At 41.8% G+C, this 18,488-nt stretch overlaps 1 protein-coding gene across 2 annotated transcripts in view; it reads right to left on the reverse strand.

Annotated features, from left to right (window-relative positions):
- Positions 1-18,488, reverse strand: part of lamb2l (laminin, beta 2-like) — a 59,269-nt gene that overhangs the window by 7,272 nt on the left and 33,509 nt on the right. For both annotated transcript variants that reach the window (XM_080898946.1, XM_080898945.1), the window contains exons 8-24: positions 17,618-17,820; positions 17,293-17,413; positions 14,490-14,678; positions 14,167-14,346; positions 13,961-14,073; positions 13,072-13,151; positions 12,701-12,857; positions 9,283-9,423; positions 6,622-6,783; positions 6,413-6,534; positions 3,739-3,859; positions 3,177-3,369; positions 2,922-3,065; positions 989-1,220; positions 734-897; positions 402-626; positions 84-298 (exon numbers count right to left, since the gene is read on the reverse strand). In XM_080898946.1, the coding sequence (XP_080755072.1) occupies positions 84-298; positions 402-626; positions 734-897; positions 989-1,220; positions 2,922-3,065; positions 3,177-3,369; positions 3,739-3,859; positions 6,413-6,534; positions 6,622-6,783; positions 9,283-9,423; positions 12,701-12,857; positions 13,072-13,151; positions 13,961-14,073; positions 14,167-14,346; positions 14,490-14,678; positions 17,293-17,413; positions 17,618-17,820 (2,762 nt within the window). The remainder of the gene's footprint in view (positions 1-83; positions 299-401; positions 627-733; positions 898-988; positions 1,221-2,921; positions 3,066-3,176; positions 3,370-3,738; positions 3,860-6,412; positions 6,535-6,621; positions 6,784-9,282; positions 9,424-12,700; positions 12,858-13,071; positions 13,152-13,960; positions 14,074-14,166; positions 14,347-14,489; positions 14,679-17,292; positions 17,414-17,617; positions 17,821-18,488) is intronic.

Here is an 18,488-nt window from a genome sequence, read left to right on the forward strand (position 1 = left end):
CTGGTCCAATACAGGTACACAACAAGCATATCAAAAAGCACATCTGAGGCCCTCTTTAGACAGAAGCTTGCAATCATCCTCACCATGTTGCAGTGAGTTCCCAGAGCGTGCTGCGAGTTGCAATTACACGGCTCACAGCCCTGATCCTGACCGAAGTTCCAGTAGTTAGGTGCACACTGGTCACAGTTATGGCCTACCACATGCTCCCTGCAGAGACAGGCTCCAGTCTGCCGATCACAGTCACAGTGTCCATCGCTGCAAGCAGACTGTAGGGTACCAGCAGTCACACAGGTACAGCCTAAGAACAGGAACAGGTGTGCAGAGAAAAAAAACATAAATCACACACCCACGTTTTTTTTTTTTTAAAGATTATGTAATCCAGTGACTTTGTCATCACTCACGTCTGCAATCGTGGGCCAAAGCGTTGCCATAGTAACCGATTTGACACTGGGCGCAAGACGGGCCGTCAGTGTGGTACAGGCACTTGATGCACTCGCCAGTCCTGGGATCACATGACTCAGGATCCTGGGTGTCTATGTTGCCGTTGCACTCACATGGAAAGCACTGTCCGCCAGGTTGCTCAGGGTTACCATAGTAACCAGGGGCACACTGGTCACACCGAAGACCTACGAGAGAAAAGTTGGAATAAAGATACAAGTCGTTTTCATTTACTTGACAGCACAGTGCTGTCAGTCAAACATGGATGAATGAACCAGTATGAACCAGCGCTCACCCATGTAGCCCTGTTTGCAGTTACACATGATCTGATCAGAGGTGTGGTCAACCTGACAAGATAACGCATTGAAGTTATCGGAGTTGGGGTTATTTGGGCAGGGGCAGGGCCGGCAGTGCTGCCCTGATCCAAGTGCTGGGTTTCCAAAGAACGTGTCCATGCAACTGGAACAAAATGAGATAAAAGATTTGCTTTCAATTTGATCACTCGGACAAAGGAGCTGAAGTGTGAAGTGTGGCACTGAATTTTCCTTACCGCTCACAGAGATGTCCTGCTGTGAAGTCCCTGCAGCCTCGGCATTCTCCCGTGCGGGGATCGCAGAGGTCTGCATGGCCGTTACACTGACAGGGGGTGCAGCTGGGGAAGCCCCACTGGCCCGGCTGACAGTCAGAGCACTGCCGCCCTGTGGCTCCTTGTCTGCACTGACACTGGCCTGTAACTGGGTCACACTGGTGGCTCAATGAGCCGTCGGAGTGGCAGTCACAGGCTGGGTAGGGGAGTTTAGAGGGTTATATTTTGTTTTTCCCCCAAACATGAATATATATATTTATATATATTTAAAAATACAGCTGCCTTACCAATGAGTCACACTCATATTTACATGAACGTGTGTGTATAAACCGACTCTTTAAAGTTTCTTCTTTTTCCCATTAGAACGAGCAAATGTGTCACTTTATAAGCTTTTCTCTGATTTGCTTTATGTTGAACATTTAATCTTGCTTAGAAAACTTATGATCATTATTATTATTCTAAATGGCCCTGATTTGTATCTCCTAAAAGAAAGAAAACAGCAAGTTAAATAAGTAGCTTCGTTAATACAGAACAGAGTATGTGAGCCCATTTTTACAGTCGCACATGTGATTTACATATTTCATGTCTACATGTCTCATCATTTAACCTACAATTCATTCTAGGTGTGCGTTTGTGCACATGGCCTCGAACACAATGTCAGTAAAACCAACAAAACCATGTCAGGGTGATTGTATTTCTCCCTGACGGGGAAAACGAGCCTGAGTAATAAATGGATTTATGACAATGTTTATTTTGCAAAACAGCTCATGAGCAGGGAAAAAGAAAATAAAAGAAAATTACAGCTGAAACAGAAGTTAGGAAACAGCCACTGAATGCATCTGACCTTCAAAATGATTTTCTTAGACAGTGCTTTATAGTTACAGAGAAAAAACACCTTTCCTGGCTCTATTTCTACAAGTAAAAGTATATAAAGGGCATTCACACACGAAGCGATTTATAATGTCATCGAACTATAGGGAACATTCTGGGCTCTGGTTGCCTAGGTAACTCTGTAATGCACTTAACACTCTGCTATATGTTAATCCAGGGGTGGGCAATCTCAGTCCACGAGGGCCGAGGGCCGGTGTCCCTGCAGGTTTTAGATCTCACCTTGGGTCAACACACCTGAATCACATGATTAGTTCGTTACCAGGCCTCTGGAGAACTTCAGGACATGGTGAGGAGCTAATTTAGCCATTTAAATCAGCTGTGTTGGTTTGAGGACACATCTAAAACCTGCAGGGACACCGGCCCTCGTGGACTTTGCCCACCCCTGTGTTAATCAGTGGTATCCTTAGAAGTTGTGAAACTTTAAACTTTAGGACCTACCCACTTCATACTGCCAGTGATTATTTAACAGTCGTCATTTTAGGTCTGCGAATGTCAGTGAGTTTTGTGTGGTGTCTCAGGTCCCCAAGGATCGCTTGTGTAAAATCACTTGAAGAGGATGACCTTGAACTCCCAAATCAAATGAACAAGCTTGTTGCGCAGTTCTTGCTGCTCTTACAAACCTCACCGTGCTGCAGAAATTTGTTGTGTATTTTTAGGTAGAAATGAATTAACAGTTATCATTTCAGCATCAGGCTACAAGTGCACAGACAGCTGCTCACAGTGAAAATCAGAAAAGACTGAAACCAAGAGAACGCTCATGAGCAAGTAGCTCAAGAATGTATATATATTTAGAGAGGGGACTGAAGACTTTTGTAAATAAGAGGATTCAGGTTTCAGCTTTCAAAGTAAAACACGTTTAGAGTTTGTAAAGTTTAAAATCTATGTAATTTCAAGTTAAACCTACAACACTATAAAGTGATTTATTGTGCTGTAGATTATTGTGTGAAATCACAGTTTTATAAACAGAACTATATGACAGACTGAGCTGATCAGTGGGCAGACTCACCAGTGCAGCCGCTCACACCGAAGCCGTAGGTCCCCGGGGCACACTGGTCACAGCGCCTGCCAATCACGTTGGGTTTACAACGGCACTGACCTCCCACTACGTCACACTCACCGCTGAGGGAGCCCTGAGGGTCACACTCACAGGCTGGATACAGCAGATATGAATAAATGGAATACACAAAAGGAAATGTTTATCATTTAAAACAGTGCTGAGTTTGAATGGATTTGTCATCCTCGTGTTTTTGTGTCTACTTACGCAGGGCACCGTCGTGAATAATGGAAGAAATACTGCAGATGAGTTTAGAGCACATCTCAGCCAGTGCAGGCATCGGAGTGATCATAAAGGAATCAAGACACATGTAGTGGATCATCTCCTCCTGACGCTGCTCTGACTCTGGTGTGTTACCTTGAAACCCAGGAAGCTCCATGTATTTAGGGATCAATACCAGCTATTGGGCGAAAAAAGAAAGCTTTGAGACAGCTACATCAATTAATGTAAACAGGAATGATAAGAAAATGATCTTAAGTTCTTAAATCAAAATGTATATTATTATTATTATTATATGTACAATCATTTCGCAACTTCTGTTACTGCAATTGGATTGTCCCACCACTAGGGGGAAATGTGATGGTGCAAAACACCAAGCAACACCCCCACAGGCCACCCACTGCTGCAGCTCAATTGGACCATGTTCAGACTTAACAGCCATACTAGTAAAAGCACAGCCAAAGCCCACTAAGCCATGGTGATGTCAACTTCCAGCACTTCTGAATGAGAAGGGCATAATGAAAGGGGAAGGCTTCCAGTCTTAGCTCACCGAGTCAATAAGAATGAAGGCAGTGAGATGTCTGTGTGTGGCGCCATGACGCTGGAACCTGATTGTAACCACGTAACGATTGCTGGGCTCAAAACAAAATGGTCTGGGCATCTGGATGTATCTGTAAGAACACATTGAACATGAAAGAACATGTAATGATAGATATATTTTATACTTTATCTTACTTTTACTTTCCACTCTCATTTCATGTGTGGAGAGGCAACATTAACAAAGCCTGTGAAGTGACAAATCGTGGTTGTCATTCACAGGCACATTCACAAAGGTCCAGCTATGTCGGCATATTTGTGCCTTGAAGTTATTATGACAGCATATGAAGTTTTAGAGTCAAATCTACTAAGTAGGACAAATTAGCATTGGGTCACAATCACAATAAATGCACTGATAGGAGTAGAAAGTTCTGGTGACTAACACTAACAATGTGTTAATTTCTAAGCAAAGACTTTTAAAAGCAGAAAATTAGAAAACAATGTAAGAAATTTGCAGATTTGATGAGAGAGCATGAGGGAGAGAGATAGATGCTAATCAAAATAACACAGTGTGAGCCTTGGTTTTATAAATGTGGTTCTCTCTGAAAACAGCATGGCAAATGAGATCAATAACAGGGCTTAGTGCTGTGCAGTTAAAACAGCTTTTAGTGACTAGAAAACACCCAATATGAAAGTAAACTACAGAACAGTACCATGCCAGTTTGCTTCCTGTTGTTTTTTAGAACAAGCATTTTATACCAGGGTTGACTTGAGCTACCCATATTTGCTGTAACTCCTGCGTCTGTGTTTTGGTCTCACTTTACTAATTGGTTTTAGCTGACAGATCCACTGCGGGAGAGAAAGGAAGCTGTGATATGCTCCGGTTGAAGTGCCAGATCCGGGCAGGGTCTTAGTTCCAGATGAGTTAAAACTCTGAAATGCTTTTCAGCAGAAAAGCTAAACCATTTCAGTTTTGAGCATTTTAACTTATACCCTGTTTATGTTTCCTCTGTTTCTCTATACAAATAAATGAAGAATTATGACTTTGACTCTGCAGTCATCAGTCTAAAGTGCTGACCTTCCTCCAAAGGAATATAAATTTTATCCCACAGAAAATGATCCCTGCGAGTGTCACCCACTACAGAGATGTTATCAAATGGTGATAAAGTCTATAAAGATTATAAAAATATACCAGTAAAATGCAACATAGCTGTAAAAATGACAGAAAATTGTTAATCTGGTGATTTAGCGCACAGTGTTGGAAAATAAACAATTTTAATTGCGGTTAATTATTTTATCAATGAGTGGGCGCTCTGTGCTGCTGTTTATTTCTAAAGTGATGGTTGCTTATTAGAGTCCTGAAACTTACTGTCCCAAAAACTGCAGGAGGGTAAAGTGCAGGGGTCAGCAACCTTTAACGTCCAAAGAGCCATTTGGACCTGGTTTCCACGCAAAAGAAAACACTGGGAGCCGCAAATACTTTTTGACATCTAAAATGAAGATAACATTGTGTATATATAGTGTTTTACTCTTATGCTCTGTGTGAACAACTAAGGTGTGTTGCTTATGAAATCCATGAAGTGCTACAGAGGAAATTACATTTTATTTATGTAATTAACATATTTTGAACTCTTAAAGAAATATAACAAAAGGAAAGACACCCAGCTGAACTAAAATGATCCATGTAGCAAACAAAAACTGCTGTGAGCCGCCATCCTTATATCGCCTTTGGGCTTTTGGACCTGGCTTTTAAAAAATAATTGGAAAAAAAGCACTATGCTGCTCAAAAAAGAAAAATAAATGTTTGCAAAATTCTACCTAAATATGTATTTTACCAGTTTAAGGTGTGTGGCAGGGCGTGGTCTGCTGCGCCGCTGCAGGGGAGGCGGACGCACCTGAGCGGCACCCGCAATCACGCCTCGCCGCCTTAACGTCCGTGCTATCTGTGCTGTTGTGTTGGTATGTGTCGGGCTGTGAGCTGAAAAGCTACAGCCGGCTGTATGCGTACAGCGACCGTGTGTGAAAAGTGGTCAATAAAGAGATGCTGAAAAGCGTGTTCATGCAAACATCGTCGGGTCTGCTGTGATATGTTTACAATGGCACTTCTGCTCCTGAACCTCTGCGCACAGTGAAGTGACTGTAAGCTGTCATCTGTGAGGCGTGAGCGGTGTTTGGTTTTAACATAGTTCACGGTGGAGAACAGCTGCTGACACAATGTGGATCCGAAGATCCATAATTGGCCTACCTGGGGTTGAAAGTCTGGATAAATGCACGGCGTTTCGGCGGGTATACCGGCTTCCGCGAGTGTGACGCTTATTTTGAGCGATGAAAAAATAATAGAATATTATTTTATTTTTATATTTCAATATCACAATAATCTTCCAATTTAGAACTACAAGTTAAAAAAGAACTAACATAAATAAAATCCACTTCAGCTAAATACTTGTTTATTACTAATTTATTTTCCCAAACCACGCGGAGCCGCACTATAAGGACTAAAGAGCCGCAGGTTGCCGACCCCTGGTATAGTGGAATAAGCCTGACTGAGAGCAAGTTACAGTTACAACAATGTAATGATGCAATTTTTCCTGAACAAATCCTGCAAACATACTGGCTGTGATGGCTCCCTCTCTGGATTACATGCAAACCCCATGCACACTCGCATGCATTCATTCAGGTCCTGTTACCTGTTGTGGTGTGGCAAAGTGACAGTGTAGAGCTGTTCAGTAGGTAGGAGGTTTCCACACCGGAGACTGGAGGGCAATTCTACAGATGTAATACTAACAACAGCCTCCCAGTTCTCTGTAGACTACACACAAAAGGAAAAAGGCTTTTACTTCTATTTTTGCTTTTTTTTTTTAACAAAAAACATCATATTCTCTCCATACTCACACACCTCAGGTTCATAGCGGATCATGATGTCATACTCCATGGGATAGGGTATGTTATCAATGGTGAAAACCAGACCAGCGCCATCTTTAACACGGGAAAAACCAGGTCCTGTCCATGTCACCATATGGCTGAGAGTGTGCTCTCTATGAACGGTCCTCACATCCGGCTGAATAACAAAGACACATCACCAAAGCATGGCTTTCTTTTTGACCTATTATCACTTCTACTTTATGCAATACTTGTGCTATTTTCTGTTTCCTCTTACTGACATAACTGACTTCCTGCCAGCAGCTCTGAATTAAAGGTCGGTGGAATGAAAAAGTCTCATAAAACAACTTTTAAAATTACCAAAGCTTACCAAATAAATGTAAATCATCTTGACCGGTGTCCCCATCAGTGTTATTACAACAGTATTATTATCACGTTGCTATTCCAACAGTAATTCTTTCTTTAACTCTGTTTTGACTTCCATTCTACCATCTGTTAATACAAGACCTGATATATTAAAATTAAATAATAAAGAATACTTTTTCATTATGTTTTTGACTCTTTTGGGATTCCTGTTCTTTAATCTGTCCCAGTGTTGGTGGTCTTGTACCCACTACCCCCACACTCTTTTTTCAGGTTGACTAGTTTGTGCTGATATCATTGATTTGACAGTTAAGCTTTTAATTAGGCAAACTGACGTCCACTTGGAAAGTGGTCTACGTGCACATGACCACAAACGCCTAAAACTGTAGACATTAGTAATGCTCTGCTATTTAACTCTCCTGATACAACTGCAGAGTCTTATTGGAGGCTGTAGTCTAATAATGACTGTTTCTTTTATTTTTCCATGCAATTTATATCAGTAAGCATAGGCTAAATAACAGAAACACCTCAGTATAAAGAGGCATAGTACCAGAGGTGTGGACTCGAGTCACATGACTTGGACTCGAGTCAGACTCGAGTCATTAATTTTATGACTTTAGACTTGACTTGAAAAAATGTTCTAAGACTTGTGACTTGACTTGGACTTTTACACCAATGACTTGGGACTTGAATTGGACTTGAACCGGTTTACTTGAAAAGACTTGATATTTTACCCCAAATATAAAATTTAACATGCATATTATATGGAGATTGAAAATGTGACGTCATTCACAGGTAGAACCGCAAAGGATTCTGGGAACTCGTGGCAAGCGGTACTAGCGCACGCAGGCTTTCAATTAAAATCAGTCACACAGCGATAAAAAGAAACACAAAAATGTCAAGAAGCCGTTGTATTATTAACTGCAATAGCCGGTCGCATGACAGCCACGGGAAGCCGACGGGTAAAGAGATCGGTTGTTATCGGATTACGTCGTTGAAGAGAAATTGTTCGAGCCATGTTTCCGAAGTAACAAAGAGGCGACTGGATTGCAGCCATTCAAAGATCAAATATAACGTCCTAGAACACTCCAGCTCACAGGTTAGTCTGCTCCAAGCATTTACACAAAGGCAAGTCTGCTGTTGTAGTTAATGCGTCATTTTTCTTAACATAATTAGTGATATAGGTTACAAGCAAGTCTGGCGCTGAACAGAAATTGTCGCGCTATGCTCCTTTATTTATTGTGCATAAATAGTAAATTATCCTGACACAATATTGCGTTTCGCTTCTGTTATTATGGTACACTGACAAAAACACATACTTTTATTCACAGGATAAAACAGGTTTTTTGTATCACTAATTGTCCAGTACGATTACAGCATACAATATTATTGTCACTGCTACATTTCTGTGATGCTACCAGAAATTATTTCCACTACTAATTAATTACGCTTGAGCTCAAAGGTCCTATTAATAAACGGTTAACGAATGTGTATTTATGACGACAATTTGTGAGACTGGTAAACTTATGATACGTACGATGGTCTTTCGTTCTACACGGTGCATTTCAAGGTCCTGCACCCATCCGTCGGTAAACTGTACCTGGGCTTGTTGCAGTGACCGGAAGTTACTAAACTTCATGAGTGTATGCACTCACTCCAAGAACCGTATAATTATAAATATGCATATAAATATGCTAAGATGAGATAGCTGACTTCATCTAACTAGCAAATGTTTTCCAGGCTACGTTGGTGATACAGTTTTTTTTAATGTGTATGATATTTTTGTCATGCGATTTTAAAGCTGGTCCTACAACCGCATCCAAGAATAACATGCAGCTTATCTCAGAACTGTCGGTGAAAATTATTCTTGGAGCTAAGTTTAATTGAGCTGCATTTTAAAGAGGTGCAATTTCACAATTTGTGTATATTTTCTAAGTTCACTATTTTGTCATGTGTTGAGAAAAACACAGATTTTAAAATTACATGGTCTAATATTTACATTTAGCATATAACTGCAACATTATTTTTTCGTTTGTTTTTTTTAAAGACTCGAAAGGACTTGAAATTCAAAGTTTCAGACTTGTGACTTGACTCGGACTTTTACACCAGTGACTTGAGACTCGACTCTGACTTGCCTGACATTACTTGAGACTTGACTTGAGACTTGAGGATAAAGACTTGAGACTTACTTGAGACTTGCAAAACAATGACTTGGTCCCACCTCTGCATAGTACAGTGGTGAGCTGTTCCTATTAGGGGTCTTCACAAACCAAAAATTAAATGAATAAGTCAATAAAAGAAACAAAAATCATACTGTTTGTTGAAGCTGCCGAATACGTCTCAGTGCTGCCTGATGTTGCTGCGACTTGGCAATGTTACGGTGCCGCCGGTGCCTCCTGAGCTGGTTGCTGAGGTGCTGAACACAGTCATTAGTTGCTTGTTGGCGAACTTGGCCCTGGAGGGGAGAGAAGAGGAGAGTTTTGACTTTTAACTGACTGTTTAAGGAAAATAACATTTTTATTTCTAGTTCTCCACACACAAAAACACAAAAAAACACCATCCCATCTTCAACAGTGTCAAATTTATATACGCCACACAAATACAAACAAATTTTCACAAGCAAGTAAATAACAAAAAATGTTTTTTATCAAAAGTTATCAAACTGAGATGAAATGATCTGAGTCTTTCGTGCATAGAACATTTAGCAAAACATGTCAAAACACCTTCACTTTGGTTTCGTCTCCTGTGCTCAAATTGCTGGGGTGTAACAGAGAGAAACAATGATAAGAAAAATGTGAGATGTTTTTGTGTGTGTGCTGTTTGTTGTACAGCAATAATAAATTGTGACATGTCGGTATCTGTGATCTGGTCTAGCGATGTCATGGATTACTTCAGCTGTGAAGGCCTACACAGAGATCCAGCACTTTGACTACATCTTGCTTATTCTACACCATCCTGCAACTTTAACAACTTAAAGACACCAACCCTTATTTGTTCAAGCAATATCTTCACTTGTTTAGTGCCTCACATTTCTTCTCATAACATTCCTGAGTCACTGAAGTTTTCCCTACATTCCTGCAGCTGTGATGTTGTAAGTGAGGACTGTTGCAGCTTGCCCTGAGGGCTAAAGGAGGAACTATTGTATGCTGTGTGTCTATTAACAATGAGGAGGATGGCAGCAGGTGGTGAGTGCAGAAGACAGAAACAGTGGACAACAAATGTACAAATGTGGGTACAAACACGTGGTAAACAACAAAAACAGTGATGTGAAGAAGAATGGAGTCTGATAGGCATGTAAAATTAGTTGCCGATTACAGGAACAGACTTGTCGCAGTGACAAGATCTCCTTGTTGAAACAGGGTGGATGGGGGGACCCTTTTGTAGTCTGGTGATCAGTCTGGTCCTATCCGGTCCATCCGTCTGGGTTGCAGGGGCAGCAGTCTAAGCAGAGACTTTCCTTTCTTCGGCCACTTCTTTCAGCTATTTTACAGGAGGCCGAGGCGTTCCCAAAGCAGCCAAAAGACACCCTCGAGAGTGTTCTGGGTATATGCCAGGGCCTCCTCCTGTTAGGACATGACTGAAATACCTCACCTAGGAGATGCCCAGGAGGCATCCAAGTGAGATGGTCCAAGTATCTCAAATGGCCCTCTCGATGTAGAGTATACATAAACTCCTCCACTTACAGCAGCCACTTGCTCCGAGCCAGGAGTGGAAACTCCACCCTTTTCATCTGAGAACCATCACCTCAGACTTCACATCATAACCGTTTTACACTCAACTACAAACCCAAGCCTCTTCCAATGCAAGATGGAAGTCATGGCTCAATGAAGGCAACAGAACCACATCATCTGCAAAAAGCAAAGATGAACTCCTCAGAGCACCAAACTCACCACCCGCTACACCTCGGCTGTGCCTAGAAATTCTGTATCTTTTTCATTCTTCTCCATAAAAGCAATAAACAGAAGTGGTAGCAGAGAGCAGCTCTGGTGAAATCCCATTCCACTGAGAAAGAGGCTGACTTATCACCAGCCATGTTTATTTTGGGATAGCTCCCAAAAATTAGTTCAATGTTCTATGAAACCAAAACACTCCTCCACAGGACATACTGAGAAATGCAGCCTTCTTGAAGCCCACAAAACACATGCAGACTGGTTCGGCAAGCTCCCACGCACCCTTGGATGTGGTTGAAAGGATAAAGAGCTGAACCATTTACATGCGGAAATTGCAACCGGTTGCAAGTTCTGTCAAAACTCAGGAACAGGACACAGGTCTGGGTGGAAAGTACTCAGGGCTCCCAGTTTCACCAGCAGAAGCTGTTGTTGTAGCCAGTTACTCTGGTCATTGTTTCCAATTGTGGATAATTGAAAAACTTAATAAAAAGCTAAAAATGTGATGAAGGATAATTAACTGATGCTTGATGGTGAGTGAAATCTTTCTTTTGCTCACACAGTTTCCAAAAAATACAAAAGACAGGCAGAAGAAGAGACTCTGACCTTTTGCTGAGATGTGTGTGTCTTTTACGTAGAGATACTGTAAGTGATCGGTGACCTTTGAGGTTTCCTAAGTGAACATGTTGGATCATACAGCTCATTACTGAAAGCCACACTATGTGAACATACTTCCATGGATACAGTCGTCATGTATCACATTCTTGCTAAAACAAGAAAAAAGCCTGTTAATTAAAGTCGTGTCCATTTAATTAATGAATTTTTGTGACAGAGATCCCACTATATGACAGGAGTTCTCTACACAAACAAAAAGGTCCCAAAGGAAACTTTATTAGGGGTTACAAGATGGAACTATACCTCTTGGATTAGAGTGACTCCACACACACAATCCAATCCTCCTGAATGGGTAAGCAGATGCAGAAACTATAACGTAGCTGTAATCAGCAGCAGTCCTTTTTTATAAACCCAGGTTAAAATCTTCAAGCGCTTTTATGAATTTGTCAAATTTAGGGCTACTACTAAGATCTGTTTGTGTGTTTTAACACCTCATGTGTCTTCTTGCAGCAGCTAATCATGCTTTTTCTCACTTTGAGCTCACAACCATCTTCTTGAAAAGCGGTTACATAACCTCTCCACCATCAATCAGTATTTCAAACCTGCTGCATGCATGAGACACAAACACGTCTAAGTTCTAGGTTTATGCTTGCACAATGGCCTTCCTTAAACTTTACAAATGGCTTGCTCTCCCCAGCTTATGATTTTAAGTGAATTTTGCATCTACTCATTTGGGGTTTGGGGTAAGCTCAGCATTTTTCTACAATATGGCCTGCATTTGTATAGCGCTTTTCTAGTCCTTAAGGACCCCAAAGCGCTTTACATTACATTCAGTCATTCACCCATTCACACACTGGTGATGGCAAGCTACATTGTAGCCACAGCTGCCCTGGGGCGCACCGACAGAGGCGAGGCTGCCGGACACAGGCGCCACCGGGCCCTCTGACCACCACCAGTAGGCAAACATGGGGTTAGTATCTTGCCCAAGGATATTTGGCATGCAGCCAGGAGGCAGTCTGGGATCGAACCACCGACCTTCTGATTGGTGGCTGACCTGCTCTGCCACCTGAGCTATAGCCACCCCACCCCCATTCGCTTCTTCAAATAAAATGTACGTTTTTGAAGTTAGATTCTACAGTGTGTTGTTTTGACGTAGTCAGCCTAGTAGTATGAGCCAATGATCGTAAATGTGAATAAGTGGTTTACACGGCACCATGCTGCTGTGCTCACCGGCAGTACGGGGTCAGCAGGAGAGTGTCCGGTGGCATCTTCGGCCTCATACTTGTAGAAGTCCAGCGGAGCGCAGAAATACCCGGGCTGCACATCAGAGCATTGCCGGCCAATTAGGTGCCTCCTGCAGTCACACTGGCCGGTTTCCATCATGCACCTTTAAGTATCACACACAACAATGTGTAGACAGCCTTTTACTGGTGTTCTTGAAATCTCCTGTCTATTTGTTGTCTGCACAGACCATCAGACTGAATGAGTCACAGCCTCACTTCGTGTCCACTTGATGCTTTTTGCATCTAAACGAAATACTTGCAATTTACAGAATGCTTAGTTCTTAAAAGCAGAACACAGACGATACAAAATCTTTTTACCTGTTGTTGAAGGCTCCTCCAAAGTCACAGTCACAAGGTCTGCAGCCTGCCAGGTCATTACTAAGGCCCCAGTATTCAGGCTGTAGGAGGAACACAAACCTCACAATTAGCTTTTTTCACAGTTCATGTACACTTTTTTTGTACACTGCTGCTTTATCATGAACACTCAAAGCAGGAGTTCTATTTGTAATCGTGCTAGTGATCCATGGCTAATCTGCAGTCAGCAGAGACTGAAGGAGTCACTTGGATGAGTGACAAAAACATTTCTCCCACTGAAAACATTACATCCACATGAACAGAATCAACTTTTTGGGATTTCCTAACCTGGATGGTTGTGCATGCATCAAGATAAACTCCACTCAGTGTTTTATTAGCGCACACACTCTCTGGTCACCTCATCTAATAATATGGATGTTTAGGTTTCCAGGCTGTAAATGAAGGCAGTTTCAACTCTTGCAAAGAGCTCACTGCACTGTATTCTCTGTCATTACACAGGCCAAGTTTACCAAAATAACAGCAAGAAAATAGCGCTATTGAAAGTGTCTTTTTAAACAACAGCCCAGTGCATATAGCCGATTAATGCAATCATGTCGGCCAGTTCAGATTCAGTCCGATTGCTGAATACAAAATTGCTGTGATGACGCACGGTTTAGGTATAGATCCCACACAGAATTTTAAAATATGGCCCCATTAGTTTAACAAGTCAAAGACAAACATCTTCCAGTGCATTATTTAAAGATCCTCACTTTCACCTCCTTATTTTTATTCTTGGACTGCACTGGAATATCTACACAGAGTAGATTTTCATGCATTCAAGGCCTGCTATTGAGCAAACCTGGACATGAGCTTAGGATGAAACCTGAGAGACAGAACAACGACTGTTACTAACCAGACACTGGTTGCAGTAGCGGCCGGTGACATATCTTTTACAGGAGCAGTCCCCACTGATCTGATCACAAGGAGCTCCCATCACGATGATGCCACGAGGATCACAGTTGCAAGCTGATGAATAAAGACACAGAAACATGAATGCACATAAAGATTTGAGATATCTACTTTTGTTCAAACACATTTTGGCGGCAGATGAACACATACGTTGGCAACCCAAAGGGTCATTCTGGCTGAGTCCATAATAACCCTCCTTGCAGTCATCACAGCGCGTCCCCTTCACGTTGACTTTGCAGCGACACTGTCCCGCAATCATTCCCATTTCAAAGTTGGTGTGGGTGTCACACACGCCTCCCTCCAATGACCCCACTGGGTCACAGTCACAGGCTTAAGTGAAGGAATGATGGAGATTGTAGGTAAAAGATGACAGGAATGACAGGAAAATTTTATGTTTCAGAGCAAAATTCCTTTTTTATACTCAGTACTGAATTTCTGTACCAAAGGAGAGAATCAAGGTATGAGAGACTCACAGATACAAACCCGTGGATCTCTAACATCTCTGTTTGGATCTTGGTAGTAGAAAGGTTTACACGTCTCACAGTTGCGTCCCATAGTGTTGTGCAGACAGTCATCACAAACTCCTCCAGTAACATTACCCGTTGCCATATACACTGCCATGTCAAAGTGGCAGTGGTCCGAGTGGCCATTACAGTTACACTCTGCAGAAACAGGCAAAAACAAAATGAGAACAGTTAAAGAGCAATTAGAGCAAACTTATTTTATGTCTTGGGTCACAAAGCAAAACTCTCCCATCTGTCAGTGTAAAGATGTTTAACTAAATGTTTAACAGCTTAACGTAAAAAAGAAGTCCAGTTTTTTTACATGATAAAAAAATGCTGCTGTAGTAATGAAAGAAAGCTGTCAGCAAAAAAATCCATAAATGTTTAAAGTTACGGTAGCATTATAATAAAAAAAACTTGTCATTGTAAAAAATAAAAATTTACAGTACCAAGTGAAAAAACGGGAACTTTTCTGTGTTTTAACTGTTATTACTTTGGTGTAGTATCAAAGGGAACGGGGGAGGTCTTTACGAGTAGGAAAAACTATAAAAGCTATGACAACACAGTAAAAAGTCAGAAATCGATGCCTTCTATCACATGTCCGAAGCTGTCTAGCTGTCTGGAGGCTTTGGGCTTATCTTTGAAACCCCTGATTTAGAGGAACATGAATACCATTCTGACCACCCTTTTTTTGGGTGGCGTCCTAATAATAATAATGATACCCTAAAAACTATCACATCGCATTAGCTTCTCCCATCTCCTTTAGAGGTGACCTATAAAGTAAATTTCTAGCTTTATATCTTTATTCCTGGACACCAGAGTAGCCCAGCATAGCTACATACAGTGGGGCAAAAAAGTATTTAGTCAGCCACCGATTGTGCAAGTTCCCCCACTTAAAATGATGACAGAGGTCAGTAATTTGCACCAGAGGTACACTTCAACTGTGAGAGACAGAATGTGAAAAAAAAATCCATGAATTCACATGGTAGGATTTGTAAAGAATTTATTCGTAAATCAGGGTGGAAAATAAGTATTTGGTCAATAACAAAAATACAACTCAATACTTTGTAACATAACCTTTGTTGGCAATAACAGAGGTCAAACGTTTACTATAGGTCTTTACCAGGTTTGCACACACAGTAGCTGGTATTTTGGCCCATTCCTCCATGCAGATCTTCTCGAGAGCAGTGATGTTTTGGGGCTGTTGCCGAGCAACACGGACTTTCAACTCCCGCCACAGATTTTCTATGGGGTTGAGGTCTGGAGACTGGCTAGGCCACTCCAGGACTTTCAAATGCTTCTTACGGAGCCACTCCTTTGTTGCCCGGGCGGTGTGTTTTGGATCATTGTCATGTTGGAAGACCCAGCCTCGTTTCATCTTCAAAGTTCTCACTGATGGAAGGAGGTTTTGGCTCAAAATCTCACGATACATGGCCCCATTCATTCTGTCCTTAACACGGATCAGTCGTCCTGTCCCCTTGGCAGAAAAACAGCCCCATAGCATGATGTTTCCACCCCCATGCTTCACAGTAGGTATGGTGTTCTTGGGATGCAACTCAGTATTCTTCGTCCTCCAAACACGACGAGTTGAGTTTATAACAAAAAGTTCTACTTTGGTTTCATCTGACCACATGACATTCTCCCAATCCTCTGCTGTATCATCCATGTGCTCTCTGGCAAACTTCAGACGGGCCTGGACATGCACTGGCTTCAGCAGCGGAACACGTCTGGCACTGCGGGATTTGATTCCCTGCCGTTGTAGTGTGTTACTGATGGTGACCTTTGTTACTTTGGTCCCAGCTCTCTGCAGGTCATTCACCAGGTCCCCCCGTGTGGTTCTGGGATCTTTGCTCACCGTTCTCATGATCATTTTGACCCCACGGGATGAGATCTTGCGTGGAGCCCCAGATCGAGGGAGATTTTCAGTGGTCTTGTATGTCTTCCATTTTCTGATGATTGCTCCCACAGTTGATTTTTTCACACCAAGCTGCTTGCCTATTGTAGATTCACTCTTCCCAGTCTGGTGCAGGTCTACAATACTTTTCCTGGTGTCCTTCGAAAGCTCTTTGGTCTTGGCCATGGCAGAGTTTGGAGTCTGACTGTTTGAGGCTGTGGACAGGTGTCTTTTATACAGATGATGAGTTCAAACAGGTGCCATTCATACAGGTAACGAGTGGGGGACAGAAAAGCTTCTTACAGAAGACGTTACAGGTCTGTGAGAGCCAGAGATTTTCCTTGTTTGAGGTGACCAAATACTTATTTTCCACCCTAATTTACGAATAAAGTCTTTACAAATCCTACCATGTGAATTCATGGATTTTTTTTTCACATTCTGTCTCTCACAGTTGAAGTGTACCTCTGGTGCAAATTACTGACCTCTGTCATCATTTTAAGTGGGGGAACTTGCACAATCGGTGGCTGACTAAATACTTTTTTGCCCCACTGTACATCTTAATTTATCTTTCTAGCATATATTTATTTTTAATTTAAACCCCCAAAAAGTGTCTCAGTTATCTTGTAAAACAAGAAACGTGAAAATATGTTTTCACTGGTTGACAAAAAGCCCCATTAATCATATTCAGATACTGTCACAGTCACAGAAAGCCGACTTCATCAGCTGACTGCGCTGCTGCTGGTAGTACCAACAAAGGGCTTGTTCTCTATTTCCTTAAATAGTCTAAAGGTTAGAAAAGCACATTTGACAACTATAAAGAAAGAATTTCAGCTACAAATGTTTCCATCTGAATTTTGAAGGAGTGCATATTTGCCCCACCTCTGCAGGTGTGAGGGTTCTCGGCCTCCGCTGGTCTCCACGGCAGGTCATGGTGGAAGTTCCGGCAGCGCTCGCAGTTCAGGCCTTCTGTGTTGTGTTTGCACACACAGCGACCGTGGATCTGAGCACAGCAAGATGAAAGGTGACAAGGATGAAAAGTGACATGGTTAGTATGGGCAGTGCAAATGAGAAGGCTGTGATTTACTGTGCTGCTGTTGATTATTTTAAACAAGAAGATAATTTTCCATTTTCCTTTAGTCTTACAAAGGATATGCTGATAATTACAGATTCAGTGAGTTTTTGGCAGTATCATCCACTAACTGACCATGCCGATCTCCCTGGCGTTGACCCCCGGCACAGGAGCGCACTCTGAAGCATGTCCGTAACAGAAGCAGCTCCCTCGCACTACCAGCTCATAGATAGCGTAGTAATATTTCTGCAGGACTTCAGGGCGTCGGTCCAGAAGGTCATCTCCCAGAGTGTTGAGCTTTGTGAAGTTAATGCGCAGGTTGGTGATGCGCAAAAGATCTGCAAAGGAAATGTTTTTTAAAAAGTCAGCCAGATTTGCAAGATAAACAACATTAAAAAACGAGGCTGACAGTTCATTAATATGCACATTTTTTCCTTGACATTTTCTACATTTTTTTTCTGCATTAACCTGGAGTGTGATGAGACAGTAAATGTTAGAATTGTACTGATTGATGATGAATTCTGATGAAAAATAAGACGAATTTGTAAAGTACTGTACAATATTTACACCTGGTATTAACATGTAATCTATATCTAAATGTATTATCTGAAAAGGGTACCCAAACGACAGGTCTTTGTGTTTACCTAAAGCTCTTCATTCATCCTTTAAACATGCAGGTAATTCTGCATGTTTGGTTTAACAGAATTTAATGCCAGATGCCATTCCTGACACAACTCCAAAGGGATTTGTCTCCTCCCTACAAACCCTTTATATTTACCAGTGGTGTTATTTTACTGTGCAGTAACAGTGCTGGTTACTAAACCACCAAAGACTGTGTGAAACATTTGGGTATGGTTCCTGGGTAGAATGACAAGTTCTTTGAAACAGTGGACAATGGTGGGAAAATGAGGGAGAGGTGTGGCCTAAACATCAGCAATGTCTGTCCAACCTCTACTATATCAAAAGGGCTTTGCACACAGTGGATACGTTGCCATAGGTGCGACTG

This window comes from Rhamphochromis sp. 'chilingali' (assembly GCF_963969265.1).
Source record: "Rhamphochromis sp. 'chilingali' genome assembly, chromosome: 12".
Taxonomy (NCBI): Eukaryota; Metazoa; Chordata; class Actinopteri; order Cichliformes; family Cichlidae; genus Rhamphochromis; species Rhamphochromis sp. 'chilingali'.